General features: G+C 37.8%; 3 protein-coding genes across 6 annotated transcripts in view; 1 reads left to right on the forward strand and 2 right to left on the reverse strand.

The window, feature by feature from the left end:
• The window catches only part of LOC108652034 (bicaudal D-related protein homolog), a 34,037-nt gene extending 11,079 nt beyond the window's left edge, over nt 1-22,958 (forward strand). For 3 of the 4 annotated variants that reach the window (XM_089259094.1, XM_089259096.1, XM_089259095.1), the window contains exons 3-7: nt 20,076-20,372; nt 20,430-20,618; nt 20,902-20,967; nt 21,265-21,445; nt 21,513-22,958. In XM_089259094.1, the coding sequence (XP_089115220.1) occupies nt 20,076-20,372; nt 20,430-20,618; nt 20,902-20,967; nt 21,265-21,445; nt 21,513-22,192 (1,413 nt within the window). In that variant the 3' untranslated portion in view covers nt 22,193-22,958. The remainder of the gene's footprint in view (nt 1-20,075; nt 20,373-20,429; nt 20,619-20,901; nt 20,968-21,264; nt 21,446-21,512) is intronic. The other variant, XR_016196652.1, reaches the window with a different exon arrangement.
• On the reverse strand, nt 1,329-3,038 carry LOC108652035 (protein phosphatase 1 regulatory subunit 36). Its single transcript, XM_018102046.3, has one exon. The coding sequence runs from the start codon at nt 2,834-2,836 to the stop codon at nt 1,394-1,396; it is 1,443 nt and encodes a 480-aa protein (XP_017957535.1). The 5' UTR covers nt 2,837-3,038; the 3' UTR covers nt 1,329-1,393.
• Nucleotides 22,959-23,291: 333 nt separating the features above from the next.
• Nucleotides 23,292-24,534, reverse strand: LOC108652037 (putative isocitrate dehydrogenase [NAD] subunit alpha, mitochondrial). Its single transcript, XM_018102048.3, has one exon. It carries the CDS (start codon nt 24,460-24,462, stop codon nt 23,398-23,400), a length of 1,065 nt encoding a protein of 354 aa, XP_017957537.1. The 5' UTR covers nt 24,463-24,534; the 3' UTR covers nt 23,292-23,397.
• Between the last annotated feature and the right edge of the window lie 131 nt (nt 24,535-24,665).

The following is a 24,665-nucleotide window of genomic DNA, read 5'->3' on the forward strand; positions in this document are numbered from 1 at the left end:
TAGAAGCTTCAAATTTGGATAGTTGAGTTACTGGTAACGTCCTCTATCGATGCCCTAAAAATAATTGTCACGCCTCTTTGGGGGCGTGGCATATCGAAAAATACCCTGTAATTTTCACATTTTTTGAGCGCAAGCATTCAAATTTCGCATTTACGTTACCGTTAGCTCTTTCTAAGAACTGGCCAAAAATGAGGTGTCTACGGCCACTAGGGGCGTGGCAATCGGCATTTGTATTATCAAATTGCGACATTTATATGCTTGAGCTACCTACATACATATGTATGTATGTATATGTATATACAAATAGGCTTAATAGGCATTGATAACACGGAAGGAAAGATTTTTATAAAATATAAAAATAAAATTTAAATATTTAAAAAATATAAAATAAGCTAAAATAACAAAATTTGCAATTTACAAAAAAGAGTTTTCCGCGGGATGTGAATGAGTATTCCGCAGTCGGTAGCGCCCGACTGCAACGTTCTTACTTGTTGAGAGCTAAGCCTGTGCGTTAGCTTTTCGCTAGTAAATTTCAATTTCTATATAGCTTTGCACTTGTCGCTGCTTATACCCTTTGAGGCCGTGCACATGGGTGCAGGGTATCAGACAATAGCATAGCAGTAGTAAATAGCTGACAGAAATTGGCAAAACTTTTGCCTTTAGCCTTTTGTCATTCGCCTTCTGCCTTTTGCCACACGCAAAATCTGATATCGAATTTGAGTGTCAGCCAAAGTGGCCCAAACAATGTGTCGAAACGGAGGGGGAGGAGGAGGAGGAGGCGGAGGCGGAGTAGCTGGAAGACATTTAGTCTATGCTCTTAGCTCAAGTCTATTTGCCAGTACTTTGCGAGTATTTAATTTAATTTGAGTCCACAAAAAAAAGGCACTAATTTATGCACCCCTCTTTGGTTTTCGGTTCGAACTCGTATGGTTAAACAATACGATATATAGACATTGGTTAATTACAAAGCTGTCTGGATTCTGTTATCGCGCATAGATGAGCAAGTTTATGTGACGGCGGATTGGGCAACTCAGTTGGGATTGAGTTGGGGTGAAATATGACCCAAAAACGAATTCCGTTGGCATAAAATAACATAAATAAACGTATCAAATTTGCCAAATACATTGATTTTTGTCGGCAGCCTTGAAATTTTCACTGAAATGAGTTCAGTTGAGACAGAGCGAGAGAGACTTGAGTGAAGAAGAACAGTTTTAGATATACTTACTTACTTTTAGATATACTTAAGACTCTACTACTTCTCTATAGCCGTACCCATGAGAAGCACGCAGAAGAGCGGTACGCATGCAAGAACAATAGTTTGAGAAATGTAAAGCATTCGTGTTACAAGTTTTATTGTGTGCGAATATAAAAGTATAAGTCTAAAATGACGCCTCTAGTCAAAGAAGTAGTCTTGGCCCTCCTTCTTATAGCTGACAGTTGTCGCGCCTGTGGCCAACAGTTCGGTCTTCTTCTTGCGCAGCCTGGATATGACACTGAAGTAGTTGGCGACTATCTTGGCCACAGCCGGTCGCTTGTCCTCGCCGACTAGCTGATGCTCGCAGCGCGCAAATATGTTGAAGAGATCACCGCCCTTCTTATAGTAGGTCATGATCTGCTCGCGATGCAACCAGTTCATTAGAGTTTCGTGGCTGCATGCCTCGTAGATGCGAAACAGGCGGTAGTACTTCTCATAGCTCTGCGCCATTTTACGCTGCTTCAGCTCGTCGAAGTTGGGCAGGGTCAGGCTGGGCTGTCGTATGATGTAGTAGGGATCGTGCTGCATCGAATAGTTGGCGAAGCGCACCGACGGCCAGTCCAGCATCAGGATCGTATCGTATAGCTTCTTCGGATGCCCCAGTATGCCGTGGGCCACGTCTATCATATGCAGCTGGGGCCCCGGCACAATATATTCCATCTCCACCTGGGCAATTCGGGCATCGGTGCCGCGATACTTACGCTCGCCTATCCATAGCACCGGCATATCCTCCTCGGCTACGTTCCTCAGCTCCTGAATCAGCGGCGAAATCTGGGCGCGATAATTAAAGATCTTGCTGTTGCAGCCATAGAGCAGGGATCGCTCGACCGGTGTGAATTTGAGGTACTTCGGGCAGTTACTTAGAAAGTGTTCGGATCGAAAAAGTCGATTCATTTCCATCTCGATCACGTAGTAGGCTCGCCTATGCATCGTGATCCAGACGATCTGAGTGCTGACCGCTAGAAAGTATTCGTAAAAGTATAGATCCTTGATCGTTGACGATATGTTGACGACCTCCTTGGTATGGTAGAACTTCTTCAATTCGCCGTCGCCTAGCACGATCGCGCTGTAGTTCCGAGCGACCAGCATGCGATACAGCCTCAGGTTCGTTGAGAATATTCGCTTCATCTCGTTGGTCTGCTCGCTTTGCACCTGCGCCATATTCCCAGACAGCTCGTCGCGGCGAATCAGCAGGAACTCTACCAGGCGCAGAAAATACTCAAAGTATATGATGAGAGCATGGAGCAGCCTATGGACAGCTGGCTTATGCATGAACTCTAAAAACTTCCTAGAGATGAACTCTTTCGGCATCATGAACAATACCAGATCGCGTACGTCGTTAATCACCACGGTATCCGCATCGAATGTGGTGTCGGGTCGGGCGAACAGCTCCCGGAAGACCAGCTCCTCCTCCTGGTTGATCGTCCGCAGGAACCTATATCCGTTCGTAAACACATAGCGGTCGTTTGCATTCTCCAAGTCGAAGAATTGCTGAAAATGCAGTCCATCCGCTTTCTCATCCCATGACCACTTGCCGCTCTGATACTTCGGAGCCGCGCTATCCACGTGCAAGCGGTTCATTCTCTATAGACATGTGCATATGCCATCTGTAGATAGTTTATAATGTTATCTTTATTATTTTTTATGCAGTTTTTTTAGTGTTTCCGTGTAGTGTAGATCTTGTGTGTAGTTTTGTTTTGGTATAGTCTTATGGTGTTTTCTTTGTGTAGTTTTTCTGTATTGTGATGTATTTGTATATGTGTTTGATGATATTTAGTAGTGAGACTACTATATAACTATATTTTTATTCAAGTCAACTTCTGAACTCTTAAGCTCTCTCCTTTCACCACTCAAAAAGGAATCCACCTTTTTTTGCTTCCTTCTATCTTCTTATGAACTTGTTATCTCTAATTCACTCTATCAATTTAGCTCCCTTGCTCTCTCTCATCCTCTGCAACTCTCATTTTCAACCAGCCATTCTCTATCCCTCTCTATATCTGTACATTTTTATCTTTCTTTATCTCTCCCAAATAAAAGGAGTCGAAATTTATGAAGAGAGCATCATATGCTCAGCCAATAAATGTATTTGCATATTGAGTATTCAAAGTTAAATTTAATAGATGATGAATTAAAATACAGTTAGATTTATGGTAGCTCGTTTGAATGATTGCAATTAGCACCGTCTCTGCCGCCGTCAGAGCTTGTTAGACGGCGCTCATCAAGATCTACTGGCTACAAGGTCACAGAGCATTAACAGCGATGAAAATGCAATTTGATGGCCAATCAAACCAACCGATTCAAATATGCAAAGCAGAAGCAAATTAACAACAGATGCCAAACATAGCGCCCGTGGGCAGGTTCGGAATCATTGCAAAATCCGAAAAATCAAATTGCTTTGACTACAACGATTTTGACCCATTTCGAGTGAGTCAGACGTGAGGCGCTTCGCTGCTCGGCTGCGCATGCGCGACTGCGCGACTGAAGTAGAAGTAGAAATAGAAATTGGAGCTGCATTCGAAATAGTTTAAAGACCTCCATAATACCTATATACATGTATATTTACCTAGATATATAGCATATGTACATATAGCTGGTATATAGATTGCAAGTTGGCTTGCGAAATTATGTAACGGCTTTTGGCTAAACGGCATGAGTTTTGCGCATTTGGCAAAGTGTTTCTCTACCCTGTAACCAGGCGACACACTGGGTATATTGACTAATGTTGTCAGTGTAAAAGTCAAAAAACTCTTACAAAAAATTTGAAGTCTCGAAAAAAAATATAAGCTTTATAGTTATAAAAGATACGAAAAATATATACATATAAAATTAATGTATATATTTTTTTAAATACAAAAAAAAAGTTTTTATGTAGAATTAGTTGTAATAAAGCTAGAGAGAGCTGTAGTAAAACCATTTAAGCCAAGGAGGTGGTTATAGGGTATGTGCCTAGTCGTGTTCTCTAGCGTTCTCCGACTTCTTTGGCTTTAGCTGTTGTTGCTTCTCCATTGTTTTCAGCTGCAATGCAGCAATGCCGCCTGTACTTAAAATTTACTTTACCTGACTCAACAAATCAAATCTTCCCTCTCTTTCGTGCACTATATCTATGTATCTCTCTCTCTTAATTATCGCTGTTTTGCTATTGTTTTGGAGTTTGCGTAAATGTTTCTTTTTTTTTCTTGTTGTTTTGTTTTTAACAAGTCTCCCCCACTCGTCTACGAAATAACTGTTCATGTAGATAGATACAAATGTTGCATTTGAGTGGGGTTCCAGGTTTCGGTTTGTACCCTTTTCGTGTTTCAGGAAACCATTTAGCATTGCCTGAGAACTAAGTCGCTTGTCACTTTGTTTTGCGCCTCCTCTACAATTATTTACGACTGCTTTAAAAGGTGGCACTCGCTGTTGTTGTTGTTGTTGTTGCTGCTGTTGGATAATATGCGCTTACCTGTTGCAGTTATGGACAGATTGCCACAGATCTTTAGGTAACGTAGTCAGTTTAACTGCATATATGTAGGTAAGCAATAGCTCTAGAGTACAGAGAAATTATAGATGTTTTTGCTCTTAGCTAAGCTTAACTGTAACTGCTTTACAAGTGAAGCGTGGGAACTATAAAAAATACAAAAATATTTGCATATAATTGAAATGGTTTTATATACTATATTTTCTCTATAAATATGTAAATCAATGTTGTATATACATATATTTATATTATATTTAAAAATCAATCAATTTACAAACAATAAATGCCTTTCATTTATTATGATATATTTGATTGGCCAAATTAAAATTTATGGTTGTATGAATTTCCATAAATACATAAATAATTATTTTTGTGTATATAAAGTGTTGAGTCGATTGATTGCAGGCGTCTCAATCATATATAATCTAGCATAATATGCTTCTTTTTATTTTTTATTCCACATAAAAGAAAGTTTGCCAAACAGGAATGCATTAGCCCATTTATTTATTAATTATAATAAATATATAAAAAGTTCCAATAAAATGTACAATATTAAATCTATATATACTGTGTAGGCTATATATTTTTCTCATTTCTAGAATATCAATTATAAACAATATCAATTTTACAATTCTAGAACTTAATTTACAAAACATGAAAACATTTAAAACATCCTCTCCATCCACCAAATATGAACAAATGTTTACAACAATTTGTTTTCCAGTTTATAAATACATATGAATATTTAAATGAAAGTTTAACTTTTATAAAACTCTCACAATAGAAGCCCAAAAGTTATTTAACAAAATATTTCAAAAGAGGAAAAATTCTCCTAGTTAGACTTAAGTTCTCTTGTTTATATTTATTGTTACATTAAAGTTTCATAGCTTAAAGAGCTTCCCCGGCCAATGCTTAAGCTCATAGTATTTGCGGCTATCCTCATAAATAAATCACAGACATTTGGAAGTTGGGCTAAGCGCGCGAGTCAAGTGAAATGAAGTCGACAGACATGTTGATGATAAAAACTCAAACTAAACTAAAAGACTACAGATTCATCATAGACTAGAAGCATAAAACATGTTTTCCCATACATAATTAGCCCATAAATTTGTTGTCTTCGCTTGAACAAGAGGAACTTTGCAGTTTTTGAGCAGCTTTGATTGTGGAATTTGTTGAATCTGTTCCGAGTTGGTCGGAGCTCAGCCAACAGTAGCCCGCTAAGAGATACAATGTGCTTTAACTAGTCACTTCTTGGCCCTGAAATGTTCGCTCTGTTGGCTCAGCTTAATGGTCTGTACACGAATCAGTATTTCCCTTGGCAACATTTAAAGATTAATGATATCCAAAATAAAAGTACAGCTGCTAACCACAGGGAAGTCGGAAGATTTTATACAAATTATTGATGCGCAAATGATTTGAGTTAACTTTAAAATTATAAAAACAGTTTAACTCTTTTATGTTTATACATTTGTTTACTGAATTGACTAAATTAAGTTGTAAGTTAATATAAACAAGTAAGAAAGCTCTAGTCGAGACTGCTCGACTACGAGATCCCCTGAACCCTTCGAGCAACTGATATTTCAATAATAATTCGCACATACACACGCACACACACACACACGCATACAAACAAACACACGCACACACACACACACAAGTATATACATTGAGCTTGGGTTGCGCTGCAGTGTTGGCGATATTATGAGAACTTATTTGTGGAATAATTTAATTTCTAGACGTACGATCGTAATGAAACTTTCAGAACGTAATCATGATGTATAAATGTATGTGTATACCGAAGCTCAAGTCTCTAGTATTTGATATACGACTTCTACAAAGATGATGGTGAGGGGGTGAATTTGGGGGTGGGGGGTAAATTTTAACAAAAACCGAAATTGTATAAAATACATCTTTATATACATTTTAAATTTGGAGACTCTAGCTTGAAAGATGTAGGAGATATAATTTTTTAAGTGATCTTCGATAAGGTTTTTTATCGATAAAAAAGTATCGGAATGAGTTATCGTTTTTTAGTGATAAACTCGATCTGCGCGCGATATATACGGACATTTTAAAAAAAAGTTGAGGTCTCTAGCTTTTATATCTTCTGAGATCGACGCGTTCATACATACGGACAGACGGACGGACGGACGGACGGACGGACGGACGGACGGACGGACGGACGGACGGACAGACAGACAGACGGACAGGGCCAAATCGACTCAGCTCGTCGTGCTGATCAAGAATATATATACTTTGTGGGGTCTGCCACGCCTCCTTCTGCCTGTTACATACATTTCAACAAAACCATTATACCCTGATTTCCCATTTTCAATGGGTTCAGGGTATAAAAATTAATGCACAATAAAATATTTAAAAAAAAACCATATAATACAATTTGAAATAGTATTTGGTAAGAATAAATTTTTAAGTAAATCTCATCCCATCAATAAATTTACAAATTCTAAAAATAAATTTGCATAATTCAATACATTTGTCAGTTTCTGAAATCTGTGTGCTTTATTAATTTTTTGTATTTATAACTTTAACTTTTAAATAAATCCATCAATTTGCTAAACGATATTTAAACTCGCTTTGCATTGTATAATCAATGTTTATTATTATTTAAACAGCTGATTTTCCGTCATGAAAAAGTTTATTTACATTTCATTTTTTTAACCGTTTAACTTCATAACTGAGTGATAATTTTTTTTTTTTTATTTCTCATCGTGTTTTGCAATGTCTTTGGGAGCGCTCCATTAGCGCGAGCAGCGTAATTAAAAAGCTGTTAAAATTAGAGGTGTTGTAGTCACAATTTTTTCCTCTTCTTTATTTTTCGGGGAACACAAAAGAATTGCGACTGAAAGAGCCTCCAGTTGTTAGCCACAACACAAACAATTAAAGCCACATTTTGTCTGCTGACTTGTGCAATTTTTAATCACTCGCCGAAAACTTGTGAGAATCATATGTAGTTAAAAAAAATATTATTTTTGACTGTCTTCTTAGGGTAAAAGACCTTGCAAGTGCAGATTTTCATGTATGTTTGTTTATTTCATAATACATAATTCATACTTATTCTTAGATATTAATCACAGTGTCTTTGACCTCTTCGCTCTTTGCTATGTTGTCAAAGTATTGGTCAATTGTTTTTTGTTTTGCTTAAATTAAGATCTTAGATTAGTTGAATGTAAATATTTCTTTGTTTACTTCCAATTACTAAAATAATAATAATTATAATTATAATATGGCTTAGGCACGTACATAACTTAACTGTTAATTTGGCTTCGAATCCGGTAAATTTGATCAGAGCATGCATCCTTTCTTAAATTACTGCGAATTATGTCCTCGACAGATATCGAAAGATACATCTAAGGATGCTAAACTATCTTTATTATTTTTATTCTGAAGCATTTAATTTTTATCCGATTTTAGGCCGCATGAATCTATCAAATTCTTATTCTTATGTCTTCACTCCTACTTCACCTAGGAGTTGTATTATTGAAATATTTTCTCTTGACTAATATAAGTTAAAGTGTTGCTGACGGTATTCAGACACGGAATATCAGAGTATTATCTAGCTAAGCAGTTCCTAACACTACTTACAACTTCCAGATTATTTAAATAACATACATGTATGTATGCATATATAGGTATATCGGACAGTCGTATAATCCTATTAATATTATATTAACCATAATATTTGACATATTAATATCGCATCAAATCTAACTATCCAAACATCTTCTCGTTCAGCTTTTAATAAGTTGCCTCGGGGCTTATCGTAAAAACCATTTCATAGTTTGAAGTGCTCTTTGGTATTTCGGTTCCGTCTTAAACTGTAGTTTCGGGCGCTTTATTTTGTTGGCTTGTTTGGCCCGCGGTGTCTTAAGCCGCAACGGTGACTAATTGTCGAAGTTGCCCGAAAGGGGCTTCTGCAGCTACTACCTGAGCAACTGAAGCGGCAACACTTGGCTGGAGCCTTCGTTTCTGTACGGTGCTGTATTTTGCGCTTTGTTGACTTTGCCACAGAGAGTTGGGCCCACGCACGATGTGAACGATGTCTGGGAATGTGCTGGAGCTCTTGGCCCACTCTGGGCTCGCTGGGCTCGCTGTCCCGCCTCAGAGCGTTGCGCTTGTGCGCAGTGGGCGTCACATTTTGCCGTAACTCCTCATATTTATGGCCTAATAATTTTTGGATCTTTTCTGGAGAAGTTTTAATTAGAGTCAACTTGATTTAGAATTTCCATCGCTTCGCTGCTCGGCTGCGCATGCGCGACTGCGCGACTGAAGTAGAAGTAGAAATAGAAATTGGAGCTGCATTCGAAATAGTTTAAAGACCTCCATAATACCTATATACATGTATATTTACCTAGATATATAGCATATGTACATATAGCTGGTATATAGATTGCAAGTTGGCTTGCGAAATTATGTAACGGCTTTTGGCTAAACGGCATGAGTTTTGCGCATTTGGCAAAGTGTTTCTCTACCCTGTAACCAGGCGACACACTGGGTATATTGACTAATGTTGTCAGTGTAAAAGTCAAAAAACTCTTACAAAAAATTTGAAGTCTCGAAAAAAAATATAAGCTTTATAGTTATAAAAGATACGAAAAATATATACATATAAAATTAATGTATATATTTTTTTAAATACAAAAAAAAAGTTTTTATGTAGAATTAGTTGTAATAAAGCTAGAGAGAGCTGTAGTAAAACCATTTAAGCCAAGGAGGTGGTTATAGGGTATGTGCCTAGTCGTGTTCTCTAGCGTTCTCCGACTTCTTTGGCTTTAGCTGTTGTTGCTTCTCCATTGTTTTCAGCTGCAATGCAGCAATGCCGCCTGTACTTAAAATTTACTTTACCTGACTCAACAAATCAAATCTTCCCTCTCTTTCGTGCACTATATCTATGTATCTCTCTCTCTTAATTATCGCTGTTTTGCTATTGTTTTGGAGTTTGCGTAAATGTTTCTTTTTTTTTCTTGTTGTTTTGTTTTTAACAAGTCTCCCCCACTCGTCTACGAAATAACTGTTCATGTAGATAGATACAAATGTTGCATTTGAGTGGGGTTCCAGGTTTCGGTTTGTACCCTTTTCGTGTTTCAGGAAACCATTTAGCATTGCCTGAGAACTAAGTCGCTTGTCACTTTGTTTTGCGCCTCCTCTACAATTATTTACGACTGCTTTAAAAGGTGGCACTCGCTGTTGTTGTTGTTGTTGTTGCTGCTGTTGGATAATATGCGCTTACCTGTTGCAGTTATGGACAGATTGCCACAGATCTTTAGGTAACGTAGTCAGTTTAACTGCATATATGTAGGTAAGCAATAGCTCTAGAGTACAGAGAAATTATAGATGTTTTTGCTCTTAGCTAAGCTTAACTGTAACTGCTTTACAAGTGAAGCGTGGGAACTATAAAAAATACAAAAATATTTGCATATAATTGAAATGGTTTTATATACTATATTTTCTCTATAAATATGTAAATCAATGTTGTATATACATATATTTATATTATATTTAAAAATCAATCAATTTACAAACAATAAATGCCTTTCATTTATTATGATATATTTGATTGGCCAAATTAAAATTTATGGTTGTATGAATTTCCATAAATACATAAATAATTATTTTTGTGTATATAAAGTGTTGAGTCGATTGATTGCAGGCGTCTCAATCATATATAATCTAGCATAATATGCTTCTTTTTATTTTTTATTCCACATAAAAGAAAGTTTGCCAAACAGGAATGCATTAGCCCATTTATTTATTAATTATAATAAATATATAAAAAGTTCCAATAAAATGTACAATATTAAATCTATATATACTGTGTAGGCTATATATTTTTCTCATTTCTAGAATATCAATTATAAACAATATCAATTTTACAATTCTAGAACTTAATTTACAAAACATGAAAACATTTAAAACATCCTCTCCATCCACCAAATATGAACAAATGTTTACAACAATTTGTTTTCCAGTTTATAAATACATATGAATATTTAAATGAAAGTTTAACTTTTATAAAACTCTCACAATAGAAGCCCAAAAGTTATTTAACAAAATATTTCAAAAGAGGAAAAATTCTCCTAGTTAGACTTAAGTTCTCTTGTTTATATTTATTGTTACATTAAAGTTTCATAGCTTAAAGAGCTTCCCCGGCCAATGCTTAAGCTCATAGTATTTGCGGCTATCCTCATAAATAAATCACAGACATTTGGAAGTTGGGCTAAGCGCGCGAGTCAAGTGAAATGAAGTCGACAGACATGTTGATGATAAAAACTCAAACTAAACTAAAAGACTACAGATTCATCATAGACTAGAAGCATAAAACATGTTTTCCCATACATAATTAGCCCATAAATTTGTTGTCTTCGCTTGAACAAGAGGAACTTTGCAGTTTTTGAGCAGCTTTGATTGTGGAATTTGTTGAATCTGTTCCGAGTTGGTCGGAGCTCAGCCAACAGTAGCCCGCTAAGAGATACAATGTGCTTTAACTAGTCACTTCTTGGCCCTGAAATGTTCGCTCTGTTGGCTCAGCTTAATGGTCTGTACACGAATCAGTATTTCCCTTGGCAACATTTAAAGATTAATGATATCCAAAATAAAAGTACAGCTGCTAACCACAGGGAAGTCGGAAGATTTTATACAAATTATTGATGCGCAAATGATTTGAGTTAACTTTAAAATTATAAAAACAGTTTAACTCTTTTATGTTTATACATTTGTTTACTGAATTGACTAAATTAAGTTGTAAGTTAATATAAACAAGTAAGAAAGCTCTAGTCGAGACTGCTCGACTACGAGATCCCCTGAACCCTTCGAGCAACTGATATTTCAATAATAATTCGCACATACACACGCACACACACACACACGCATACAAACAAACACACGCACACACACACACACAAGTATATACATTGAGCTTGGGTTGCGCTGCAGTGTTGGCGATATTATGAGAACTTATTTGTGGAATAATTTAATTTCTAGACGTACGATCGTAATGAAACTTTCAGAACGTAATCATGATGTATAAATGTATGTGTATACCGAAGCTCAAGTCTCTAGTATTTGATATACGACTTCTACAAAGATGATGGTGAGGGGGTGAATTTGGGGGTGGGGGGTAAATTTTAACAAAAACCGAAATTGTATAAAATACATCTTTATATACATTTTAAATTTGGAGACTCTAGCTTGAAAGATGTAGGAGATATAATTTTTTAAGTGATCTTCGATAAGGTTTTTTATCGATAAAAAAGTATCGGAATGAGTTATCGTTTTTTAGTGATAAACTCGATCTGCGCGCGATATATACGGACATTTTAAAAAAAAGTTGAGGTCTCTAGCTTTTATATCTTCTGAGATCGACGCGTTCATACATACGGACAGACGGACGGACGGACGGACGGACGGACGGACGGACGGACGGACGGACGGACGGACAGACAGACAGACGGACAGGGCCAAATCGACTCAGCTCGTCGTGCTGATCAAGAATATATATACTTTGTGGGGTCTGCCACGCCTCCTTCTGCCTGTTACATACATTTCAACAAAACCATTATACCCTGATTTCCCATTTTCAATGGGTTCAGGGTATAAAAATTAATGCACAATAAAATATTTAAAAAAAAACCATATAATACAATTTGAAATAGTATTTGGTAAGAATAAATTTTTAAGTAAATCTCATCCCATCAATAAATTTACAAATTCTAAAAATAAATTTGCATAATTCAATACATTTGTCAGTTTCTGAAATCTGTGTGCTTTATTAATTTTTTGTATTTATAACTTTAACTTTTAAATAAATCCATCAATTTGCTAAACGATATTTAAACTCGCTTTGCATTGTATAATCAATGTTTATTATTATTTAAACAGCTGATTTTCCGTCATGAAAAAGTTTATTTACATTTCATTTTTTTAACCGTTTAACTTCATAACTGAGTGATAATTTTTTTTTTTTATTTCTCATCGTGTTTTGCAATGTCTTTGGGAGCGCTCCATTAGCGCGAGCAGCGTAATTAAAAAGCTGTTAAAATTAGAGGTGTTGTAGTCACAATTTTTTCCTCTTCTTTATTTTTCGGGGAACACAAAAGAATTGCGACTGAAAGAGCCTCCAGTTGTTAGCCACAACACAAACAATTAAAGCCACATTTTGTCTGCTGACTTGTGCAATTTTTAATCACTCGCCGAAAACTTGTGAGAATCATATGTAGTTAAAAAAAATATTATTTTTGACTGTCTTCTTAGGGTAAAAGACCTTGCAAGTGCAGATTTTCATGTATGTTTGTTTATTTCATAATACATAATTCATACTTATTCTTAGATATTAATCACAGTGTCTTTGACCTCTTCGCTCTTTGCTATGTTGTCAAAGTATTGGTCAATTGTTTTTTGTTTTGCTTAAATTAAGATCTTAGATTAGTTGAATGTAAATATTTCTTTGTTTACTTCCAATTACTAAAATAATAATAATTATAATTATAATATGGCTTAGGCACGTACATAACTTAACTGTTAATTTGGCTTCGAATCCGGTAAATTTGATCAGAGCATGCATCCTTTCTTAAATTACTGCGAATTATGTCCTCGACAGATATCGAAAGATACATCTAAGGATGCTAAACTATCTTTATTATTTTTATTCTGAAGCATTTAATTTTTATCCGATTTTAGGCCGCATGAATCTATCAAATTCTTATTCTTATGTCTTCACTCCTACTTCACCTAGGAGTTGTATTATTGAAATATTTTCTCTTGACTAATATAAGTTAAAGTGTTGCTGACGGTATTCAGACACGGAATATCAGAGTATTATCTAGCTAAGCAGTTCCTAACACTACTTACAACTTCCAGATTATTTAAATAACATACATGTATGTATGCATATATAGGTATATCGGACAGTCGTATAATCCTATTAATATTATATTAACCATAATATTTGACATATTAATATCGCATCAAATCTAACTATCCAAACATCTTCTCGTTCAGCTTTTAATAAGTTGCCTCGGGGCTTATCGTAAAAACCATTTCATAGTTTGAAGTGCTCTTTGGTATTTCGGTTCCGTCTTAAACTGTAGTTTCGGGCGCTTTATTTTGTTGGCTTGTTTGGCCCGCGGTGTCTTAAGCCGCAACGGTGACTAATTGTCGAAGTTGCCCGAAAGGGGCTTCTGCAGCTACTACCTGAGCAACTGAAGCGGCAACACTTGGCTGGAGCCTTCGTTTCTGTACGGTGCTGTATTTTGCGCTTTGTTGACTTTGCCACAGAGAGTTGGGCCCACGCACGATGTGAACGATGTCTGGGAATGTGCTGGAGCTCTTGGCCCACTCTGGGCTCGCTGGGCTCGCTGTCCCGCCTCAGAGCGTTGCGCTTGTGCGCAGTGGGCGTCACATTTTGCCGTAACTCCTCATATTTATGGCCTAATAATTTTTGGATCTTTTCTGGAGAAGTTTTAATTAGAGTCAACTTGATTTAGAATTTCCATCGGTTATACATATAGTAATATTTATTGTTTGCTTCAGTTGCACTTGCCATAAAGCACGCGTCGCATGGCTGCAAATTAGCCAGAAAGACGGGCTTGTCGCTAGCCCTTATCAGAATCCGTCGATGGCCTGATAAGAGGTCTGATTTATATGTTCGTGTTCTTGCATTTTGCCATTCTGATAAGATATAAACGTGAGCTTTTTATTTTCATTTTTATCACTCTTTGATTGCCTTTTTATATTGGCTGCATGACTCATGTATGCGAGCTGGAAATGTTGCCTCTCTACGGCTTGTCTATATAGAGTCTGAGAAGGTTTTTGACAAAACTCCTCAATTAATCATAATTACCGGCGCGAATTTCTTTTTTTCCCTATCCCCTTCAAATTGCGCCAGTCGAACTATAAGAGACAAAATAAAGAAATTCAAAGCCTCTGGCTAGTTTTAATAAGGTGCCTATTGCCTCTCCCTTTCTCTTTCTCTCTCTCTCTCTCTCTCTCTCTCTCTCTCTCTCTCTCTCTCTCTCTCTCTCTCTCTCTCTCTCTCTCTCTCTCTCTCTCTCTATGATTGCACTCTACATCAACTATACGCACCGCAAAAAGTTATAAACAAAATTAACTTGCTCAATTTTTATTTCATTTATTTTATTTTCTGCTCATTCACAATTTCTTTAACAATGGAAAAATAAGGGAAAAAATTGTCAATGCCAAAATAAATATGAAACGTTAAATTAAGTGCAGTGATTGTTAAATTTTTGTAGTTTTTGTGCAACTTTTCAAGTTTTTCTTTTGTGCCCAGTAAATTGAGTAAATTATTTCTACGCTTTTCGTAAGCATTCCGAGTTAAATATGTGGGTTAATGTGCTGCAATGCGTCTGGAAGAGACTCGAACAAGGATTTGCAAATAAAGCAATTGTTCGACTCAAGGGGAATGACTATTAAGAGAGGTGTAAGATAGCAAATAAAGAAACCGATTAAGGTGTGAAAGGTTGAAAAGTGCTGTGACAGAGAAGGAAATAAATGTAGGGTAAAGAGCTAAGAGGAAACAGATTGAGAGGGAGACATAGACACAGACTGACCAAACAGGGGGAGACTGAAGTAGAGATAGAAAATATTGTAGAGGGTGGCAAATATGAATAGGCAGGGAGAGAGAGCGGAATGAATGAGAGAGACAGGGGAAAACATAAGGGTTCTATACAAGTGCAGAGACGGGGCAAAAATAAATAGAAATTGTAAATAAATCTTGTATCATAAATCTCGCATGTCTCTTCAATTAAGCAACACCCAGTCGGCATCAAAGAAACTTTCAGTCTGTTTCAGACTAAACAATTCTCATTAGCTGCTGTTTCAATGCTGTACGTAAGACCTCAAAGTTGTAAATGACTGAGGATTTTATATTGATGTTTATGAATATTATTTACCATAAGAAAAGCGCACATCATTTGATATGAATGCCAATTGAATTGGACAAAACATATTGATGACTCTTCTTATTGTTTTTTCTTTCAATTTTTTGTGTTCGCGTTTGAGTTTATTTTTTTTCTTTCGTGTTGTAACGCATTTTGCACATTGGGACCAAATTGAATTGCCGCTGACACTGTTTTACTCTTGCAAGGCCATCCTACAGTCAGCCGCTGGCCATCGCCAACAACAACTGTAGCAACAACAACTATAACAGCAATAACAACAATGGAAAGATCAGCTTGGTATCATGTGCTATTATTATGATGGTTATTATTATGGCGGCTGCCTTTGGCATTGCCTTTGCTTAGGGCCTGCAGCACCAGCAGCAGCAGCAACTGGGCAGTCAACTGTAGCAGCGGTCACGCCTACCCCGCTGGTCAACTGGTCAGGGGTACTGCGGACTTGTGACCTTAACGCGTAAGCAAACTTTGGCAATTGTTAAAAAGCCAACTAAACAAAAAGCAACCAAATAGCCAAAAAATTAGCATGTCGCATTGTCTGCTATAATTTTCATGACGAGTGCCAAAAGTTGAAATCTCGTTTTGTTTTGAGCCATTAAATGCATGTGCCGAGAGTTCATTGTCGGCGCATTGGCGCATTGTCAATGAATTAGACTCAGTTGCAAAATCTGATGTGTCAATTGAGTTTCCGCGTCGAGAGTTTTGTTTTGCCTTGAGTTTCTTTTCAATATTGATTAGAAATTCTCTTAAAGAATAATGTAGTCAATAATAATGCATTGCTTAGTTTTCTTTAGCTATGTAGAAACTTTGATATGAAAATTGTCGCTGTGCTTTCAACAGATTTGCATAAGTTAAATGGCATCTTTCACAAGACTTCCCGTCCGATAATAACCACCGTAGCTGTCATTAATCAGTCCGATGCCAATTAGTGGCCATTTAAGTGAGCCAAAAACTTATTAACCACTTGTTTATGTGTAATTTGCATCATTTTCCATAGCAATAAAATGCAAAATGCAATTTGCTATTATGTGTGAAATTTGTGCGCGGAGAAGGGGCTCTTTCTTTGCTAATTAAAAATAAACGATTTTAATTTGTAATGCGAGCGTAAAGTAGGCGGCGAGACTGAAAACTGAAAAGCGACCAACACCGACCACTTGAAAGAGAAACAGAAACAGAAAGTTAAAGTTTTACTCCTTGGCTTGGCCGCATTGCGCATACGCAACGTTGAGCGCTGTGCAACCGAGTGCAGCACATTTGTTGAGGGTTACTCGAGCCTAATGTGCATAAAATACGCATCAAAAATGCATCAAGCATTTGAAAACCGTAGTGTTAATTGGCCAGAGCAAATCGCTAAATGAATTCACCTGGCCATTGACTCATGCATCGAAAAGCTGAGCTCATGCGCTTGAGTCATTGCCGGTTCGCATTGTGGCAATTTAAAGTTTTCAATGTTTATTAATAGGCCGCTTAGGTAATTGCTAGCATTTGACAGTCGAAACTTGTTTGCTAACGGCTAGAAGAGGTGCAAGAGCTCCCTACCCTCATTTTTTCATTGCTGTATAAACTTTTTGCACGATTCTTGAGGCACTGCTGTAAAATGACTGGCGTGCCGCTGCTTAACTAATTATTTACAGTAATTATCGGCTGTAGTTGCTGCAGCCGCAGCCGCAGCCACATCAGCTTTCAATATCAAGCTAACAGTCAGCAAAATTCTTTGTCATTCAAATTGGTGATGTTATAAAGTGACGTTTTAGCTAAAGCATTTGAAAACAGATATAAACAATGAATGCGGCTTATCTCTAATCGATACTTGTTTGGAAACTATTTGCATTAATTACTTGTTATCGATGCTTCTAATATCGAACGCACTCCCACTTCTAATTCGCCATGTTTGCTCAAGCGTTTCCTTGATTGTGCGGCGCTTTAACGCAATTTCTAATTTGCATAAAAAGCTGTGGCCCCTTACTTGTTGCATGGATGACTCAGCCAAGGGGCATACGTGCATTTGTGTCAATTGCATTTGAACATTTCCTGCCCACAGGCGCTGCAAATTGTGCTGCACAAATATTTACAATTTTTCGCAAAACCAAATAAGCACTCCGCACCACAGGAAAGTGGGTCACATTACGTCGCATTTGAATACAACACGCAGAAATAACTCCCGTGTGTGTGTGTGTGGCGTCAAAACAAATTACAACTACCGTTTGGTGATCATGCAATGCAATTAGTACGGACTGTGTATAAGAAATTCAAAAATACGTAATAAAATTAACTCGAAACAAAACTCTGGCCGGCAACATTTGAACGAGATTTGCAGCTCATCTTTATTGCGTATTTTATTTGATTTTTCTTTTAAACTTTTGCTTTGACTATGCCGAATGTGAACTCATTTCTGCGGCTTAGCTGAGCTGATGCCAACTTCCGTTGTTGCCTGATTTCGACGCTGTAGCCAACGCACAGTGGGGCATATTTTGGGCTTTTTCGCTTCGTAATTTAAATAGTTATTCTAAAGATTTAAATACAATTTTTTGTTCAAATTTTTCTACATATATCCATTTTATTTAAATTCCAATATCTTATATATGCAATATCTGGAAATACGTTTTCAAATCCTATAAAATTATATATTCAAATACATATACGTATATAGACAGATATATAAATCGATATTTGCCGCGACTTCTTTTTGCGTAAGGCCCCACTGTGCATCGTCGCAGTCATCATCAACACATTTCATTGAGCGTGAAATAGAAACAGAGAAAGTATGTACAATAATTTTTATTTTTTTTTTTATACTTTGTATTTTGCGTCTTCTCTCTCACTTTGTATTGTTTTATTTATCTGGCAACTGTCAGTGCAGTGGCTTGCCCGCTTGTTTTGTAGTTGTTTTTTTTTCTTTTTTCTTTATTTTGTTACCAACGTTTTCCATTGTCTGGCTGCAGTTTTCTTCTTTCTGCTGCAATCGCAGTGCTTAGGCGCGAGCCGAGCGTCGCCCTCTTAGCCAACAGCAACAACAACAGTAACAATAATACAATTACTGCAATTTTTTTGTGGTTTATTTTTTTGGCTGCATCGTCGCATTTCATGCAAATTACCGGTAATTTTGTTTAAAGCTTTTCATTTACTATTTTGTCGCTCCATTTTATTAGCTGCGAAGATTATTTTTGGTTTTTGCTGATAGGCAAACCGCGTTGACTTCTCATATTTATTGCTTGCTTTTAATTTACGTGTTTGCAGCGCATTTTCCGCATGGAGTTGGCAGATAAAACTTTTACGTACGTCTTCTTCAATGCGATCGCGAAACACACATACATATACATATATTAATTTACATAAATAACGATTTTGCTAGGTGGTATATTCGTTTACGTTTATTCTATGACAATTGAAGGTTCACATATTGATTAAACTTTTGCATGCAATTTTTCAATGTCGCCACAAACCTTGATCCAAAAACGCTAAACCCTCCATTCGTCGCCTGGCAATTACGGAACGCAGAGCACTATTACTTGCCCATTATGCAAATATAATTTATGAGTAATTGAATTTGAAACTGAAATTGAACAATCGAAAGCTTTTAAGCTTAGTTAGAAGTGGTCCTTGGCTTATCGATGATTAATGCATCATTAGAAATGTGCCGGCTGTTTGAGCTGGTGAGGGTGATTGTTATCGCCTAAGCAGATTTATCGGAGCTCAACCACGAACTACAGGCTCAACTCAAAGTAAATAATTGCTTGTTAAAGCCGCGATGCCTTCAGCTACACCTATTCCGCACTGTAGCTGTAGCTGAAGGCGAATTTGCTCAACCAATGGATAAGATGCGCCGCAAAAGAAGTGAAAATTCAATTGCATTTGAATGTGGAATGATGTGAATTTTGCGGCTACCTTGTCTTGCAACGGTGTCAAGAGCCAAGGCGCCATTGTTAATGGCGAGCTGAAGATTTTCCTGCGCACAGTGGTACCAAGGCGATTGCATCGAAAGTAATATATATATAAAGGTCTTTACATATGTACATATATTTTTGATGGGACCAATTTCTTAAATACTGCACTGAATGAATAGTTTTGCTTTTCCCACTTCAATCATTTCAAAAAGTAGTTGAGGCAATTATTATAATTAAGTTTTGTTTTAGGATGCCATTCGATAAGGTTTGTAGCTCTTTGCTTGCTGCTGTTGCGGCTGCAGCTGTAGCTGCAAAAAAGAGTGAAAAATGCAAATGTTACCTGTGCAATTACCTGACGAGCTGTGTTAACCTTGCGGTCGCCTTTGTTATTCGTTGGTGTTTTATTTTTTGTGCTCCGTACGTGCACATTGTTTAGTTCACTTACTTTCGTTGTTGCTTGTTGCAATTGCTGACGAGTCATAGAACAAAACATTAGTTGAAATCTCGGCATTTAATTAACTTTCCAATCGCTTTGCTCCGTTCACTTACAGAAACTTGAGCAGGAGAAGCATGTGCTGCGCCAGAAGCTAGCCATAGCAGAAGATGAGAGCGATCAACGTGTGCTCGAGCTGCAGTCAGATCTCAACGAGCTGAAGGACAAGCTGCAGACGCAGGATGTGGCCATCAGGCAAGCGGAAAAGGAAAAGACCATACTCATCGATGAGCTGCAGCACCAGAATACACGCTTGACCGAGCAGATACAGGAAGCACATGCCACCGAAATGAAGCTCAGCGCACAGATTCAGGAGCTCAAGGACCAATATCACTACAGGAACAGCAGCCTTCAGGTAAGCCATTGACTAAACACCTTCAATTCAAATTGATTGAGCGTATTCTTTTGGCAGGAACATGTCAACAGCCTGGAGTCCATCAAAACCGAACTAAACCTCACCACAGGCAAACGCCAGGAACTGGAGCGTCGTCTGCAGCACGCCCAGGAGGAGAAGGAGAGTCTCACCTCATCGCTGGAGGAGGCCTCGGACCGCATTCATATGCTGGAACGACATGCCCGCGAGCAGGAAACAAAATTAGAGGTGAGCTCAAGAAGCAATCTCAATCTGTTCGTTATCACGTCTATTTCATTATAAATTTAAAAGAAAAAGAAATCGTGATTTTCAAATTGTCTGATTATTTATGTCGCTGCAAAGAACAAACTGCGCAGTTTCTCAAGTGCTCAACTTATCTATGAACGAGCAACTTTCTTTTGCACTTAATTTTCGTTATTATGATAAGTTAAGAGTTTCGATCTATAAATAATGAATGTGCTTCGCCTTGTCTTGCTTAAATCTAAACTGAACTATTATTACATATTTACAGACCACCTTACAGGCATTGGAACGTTCCCAGCGTGAGAATAATGTGCTCAGCGAGCGCTTGGGCGCGGTAAGTTACTCTCTACACTTAAACTTCAAAATATCCATTTAAATTACCATTTGATATGACTAATTTGAAGTATATTAAAAAATTTGAGCGCATACATAGCACCACTATGGTTAGTGATAGCACTGAACACGGGTCGCCCTCTAGCGACTCGCATTATGTTATCGCACAGAAATTTAAATTTTGGGAAATGATTGTAAGATATCGATATACATTTCATATCCAGTGGCCGTTCGAATAGTTTAAAAAGTAAATGATCAATTGTATTCATATTTAGTGTGATTTTTCCATTTACTTCAGGACGCCAACTCGAGTACGCCGGGCAAAAAAAGTCTACAATTCGAAATGGAGTGCGATGAGGACGAGGCCAGCTTCTCGGAATCGGGCAAGCCTAGCCAAATGTGGGTAGAGGCGCGTTCTGTTTATATACAACTGAAATCCCTTGTGGACTCGCTTAAAGTGGGCCACGATGATGATTCAGGTATGCCAGTTTAATTGCTTACGGAATTCATCTTTGCTCAGCAATAGAATCTCTCTTAACTATGCAGGTCTCAATTCTGATATATCGCTGGATCTGGAGTCGATGGACAACACGATGTCTAGCACAGAGCGGAATGACAGCGATCATATGGCCATTGAGTTCCGACAGGGCATGCTGTCCGCCATGTCGGATGAGCTGACGCGATTGCTGCTCAACTTGGATGCGGGCAACTTTAAGAAAATGCTGGACCAGACACGCAATCTAGTGCTGGAGCAGGAGGACGAGATCAAGCGCAGCCATCAGCTCATACAGCAGCTGGAGGCCAAAGTCACAGTGACGGATGTGGAGTTGCAGAATGTGAAAGAGGAGCGCGATCAGGCACGTGGCGATCTCGTTGACAACACCGATCGTGATGAGCTGCTGACCAAGGCGCAAAAGGAACGCGATGCGGCGAACGAGCGTCGCACCAAGGCCGAAGTGGAGCTGGCCAAGACGCGCGTCGAGCTGATGCAGGCCAACAGTCAACTGCTGGAGTCCATTCAGCAGAAGGTGGAGTTGTCGCAACAACTCGAGCAATGGCAAATGGACATGCAGGAGCTGATCGATGAGCAGATGCGCTCCAAACTAATCAACAACCGTCGCAACGCCCAGTCCGCCGAGACGACGACGACGGCGCCTAGCAGCACGGCAGCCCAGTTGGCCAAGCGGGTCTCCAGCTACAAACTGTGGAGTTTATTTCAGCGCTAGATGGGCAAACTTAACAATACGCTGGAAGATTTATGCAACTCTTATATTCTTAATGTAGGAAGGATCAACTAAATATATATACATACATATATTTTTAATATTTATACACAAAAGAGAGCCTTAGCATATATATATATAAATATATATTTACGTATGCATGTATGTATGTGTTTGTTGTAATTTGTATGTATATTGTAATGATGCGATCTTCTTTGGTTTTGTAGTGAAATCTTTTTAATTACGCTTTATTAATATTAGAAATTATAATGTATTATTGTAATTGTACTATCGTACCTATGTTTAAACAATATTTCTGTACACAAATTTTCCTAACACTATCTCGCTCTCTCTCTCCCTCTTCCTTTCCTGTCCATGTTAGTTTATTATTTAATTTGTTTAAGATCTAACGGAAAATCAAAAACAGAAAGAAAAAAAACATATCGCCCATCTTGTTGAGCGGCTGGCAATTGGCTTTAAGCCTTTCCTGGTTCAAAAACTTGTGTTTGCGATTACTGAAATCAAAATGTTATAATCTAACCATTTATTGTACTTAAGCTGATTTAACTTTAAGCAAAGCATTTATGTTAAAACAAGAAAACAACATTTATATATATGAATGATATGAACGAGGCAGATAAAACGGAATTGTAAGCGATCTTCGCAACGGACAACTTGCCTTATATACGGACAATGAAAAGTTTAACATTTTAGATTGTTTAACTATATAACTTACCAATAAATCTATACAATATAAACAAAATGAAAATATTACTTTTAACCTTGAACTGGTTCTCATGTATTGTGGTACGCGGGCAATGAGTTATATAGCGCCACCTACCGCCAAACAGAATTGATCGAGCTCAAAAATTGGTTAACCGGTTATTGTAAACTATCGATATGTATATCATATTGAGCCAATTTAGAAATAGTCGACAACATATGTTATCGAAAATCTTAAAATGTAAATATACGTTACATCAATGCAGCTCTTACATATAAATATGATTCATAAAAAAAGTGAATGTAACGTAGGCAGACAAGCGATACGAAAAGATAAAAAGTAACACAAAAATACAAAAATGTTTGACTTGTTATATATGTATATGTATATGGCAAAATTTAACTGAATTATAAATCACATGCAATTTTGATTGCAATTGCTAAAAGGCCACGTTGCGCCGACAAACACATTCCTTAGAATTCCATTAAAGCTTAACACAAATTTCATTTGTGAACTCTGAACATTTCGCTCGCCCACCTAAATCTGCAGTTATCCATCGACCCTCTTTTATGGTAGCGAGAACAGCCTGCTCGATCTTATCCGCATATTCCTTCAGCTGTAAGTGGCGCAACATCATGACCGCGGACAGCAGCAAGGCGGTGGGATTGGCCAAATCCTTTCCAGCTAAATTTGGAGCGGTTCCATGCACCGATTCAAACAGAGCACCGTTTAGGCCCATGTTTCCGGATGGGGTCAGTCCAAGGCCACCGATCAGACCGGCGCACATATCAGATAAAATATCGCCGTATAAATTCGGCATGACTAGGACATCAAAATTATCGGGGCTATTAGCCATTCTGAGACAAACCGTGTCCAAATGACACTCATTGAACTGGATTTCTGGATATTCATTTGAGACGTCTCGCACGCAACGTAGGAACAAGCCGTCCGACATCCGCATTATGTTGGCCTTGTGCACGACTGTCACCTTTTTGCGATTGTTGTCTTTGGCATATTCAAAGGCGTACTTTCCAATGCGGGTGGAGGCCTTTTGTGTGATCAGTTTTATGCTCTGCACAACTCCACACACTACCTCATGCTCAATGCCAGAATATTCGCCCTCCGTATTCTCCCGAATGGTGACCACATTAACGTCGTCGTAGGGTGTCTTATAGCCCGGCACACTGCGGCAGGGACGTACATTGGCAAACAATTGGAAATGCTTACGCATGGCCAAATTAATCGATTCATGCCCATGGCACAGTGGCGTCTCTAACGGGCCTTTTAGGCCCACCTTAGTCTTGTTGACAGAATCTATAACTTCCTGAGGTATTCCGCATTTTCCATTTCCTTTATTCACGGGCTTCACATCAACGGGCTCCCATTCGATGGGTACACCGGCGGCAGAGAAGATCTTTATTACAGAGGATGTTATTTCGGGACCAATGCCATCACCAGGCATAAGAGTTACTCTTTTAACAGCAGACGAGTAGTAACGGATAGTAGCGGGACAAGTATTAAAAATATGATGCATTAATCTAGCAGTCATTTCGTATTTTTTGAGTTAAAAGTCTTGTCTACTGGCACTAAAAATTAATATCAGTAGTAAAGCTTTTTGACGGATTTGTTCACGCAACGTAGAAATATCGTAACATATAGAATATGTCAATACTTGGATAAAAAAGCATATTTTAAAATGGGATGTCATATTTCAACAAGTTGAACACTTTCTTTGATATAATTTTCAATTGA

This window comes from Drosophila navojoa, chromosome 4, assembly GCF_054131105.1.
Source record: "Drosophila navojoa isolate 15081-1374.11 chromosome 4, UAZ_NAV_1.0, whole genome shotgun sequence".
NCBI lineage: Eukaryota > Metazoa > Arthropoda > Insecta > Diptera > Drosophilidae > Drosophila > Drosophila navojoa.

Coding starts and splice junctions, on each gene's coding strand:
- LOC108652037 (XM_018102048.3), bottom strand. CDS start 24,462: ATGACTGCTAGATTAATGCATCATATTTTTAATACTTGTCCCGCTACT.
- LOC108652035 (XM_018102046.3), bottom strand. CDS start 2,836: ATGAACCGCTTGCACGTGGATAGCGCGGCTCCGAAGTATCAGAGCGGC.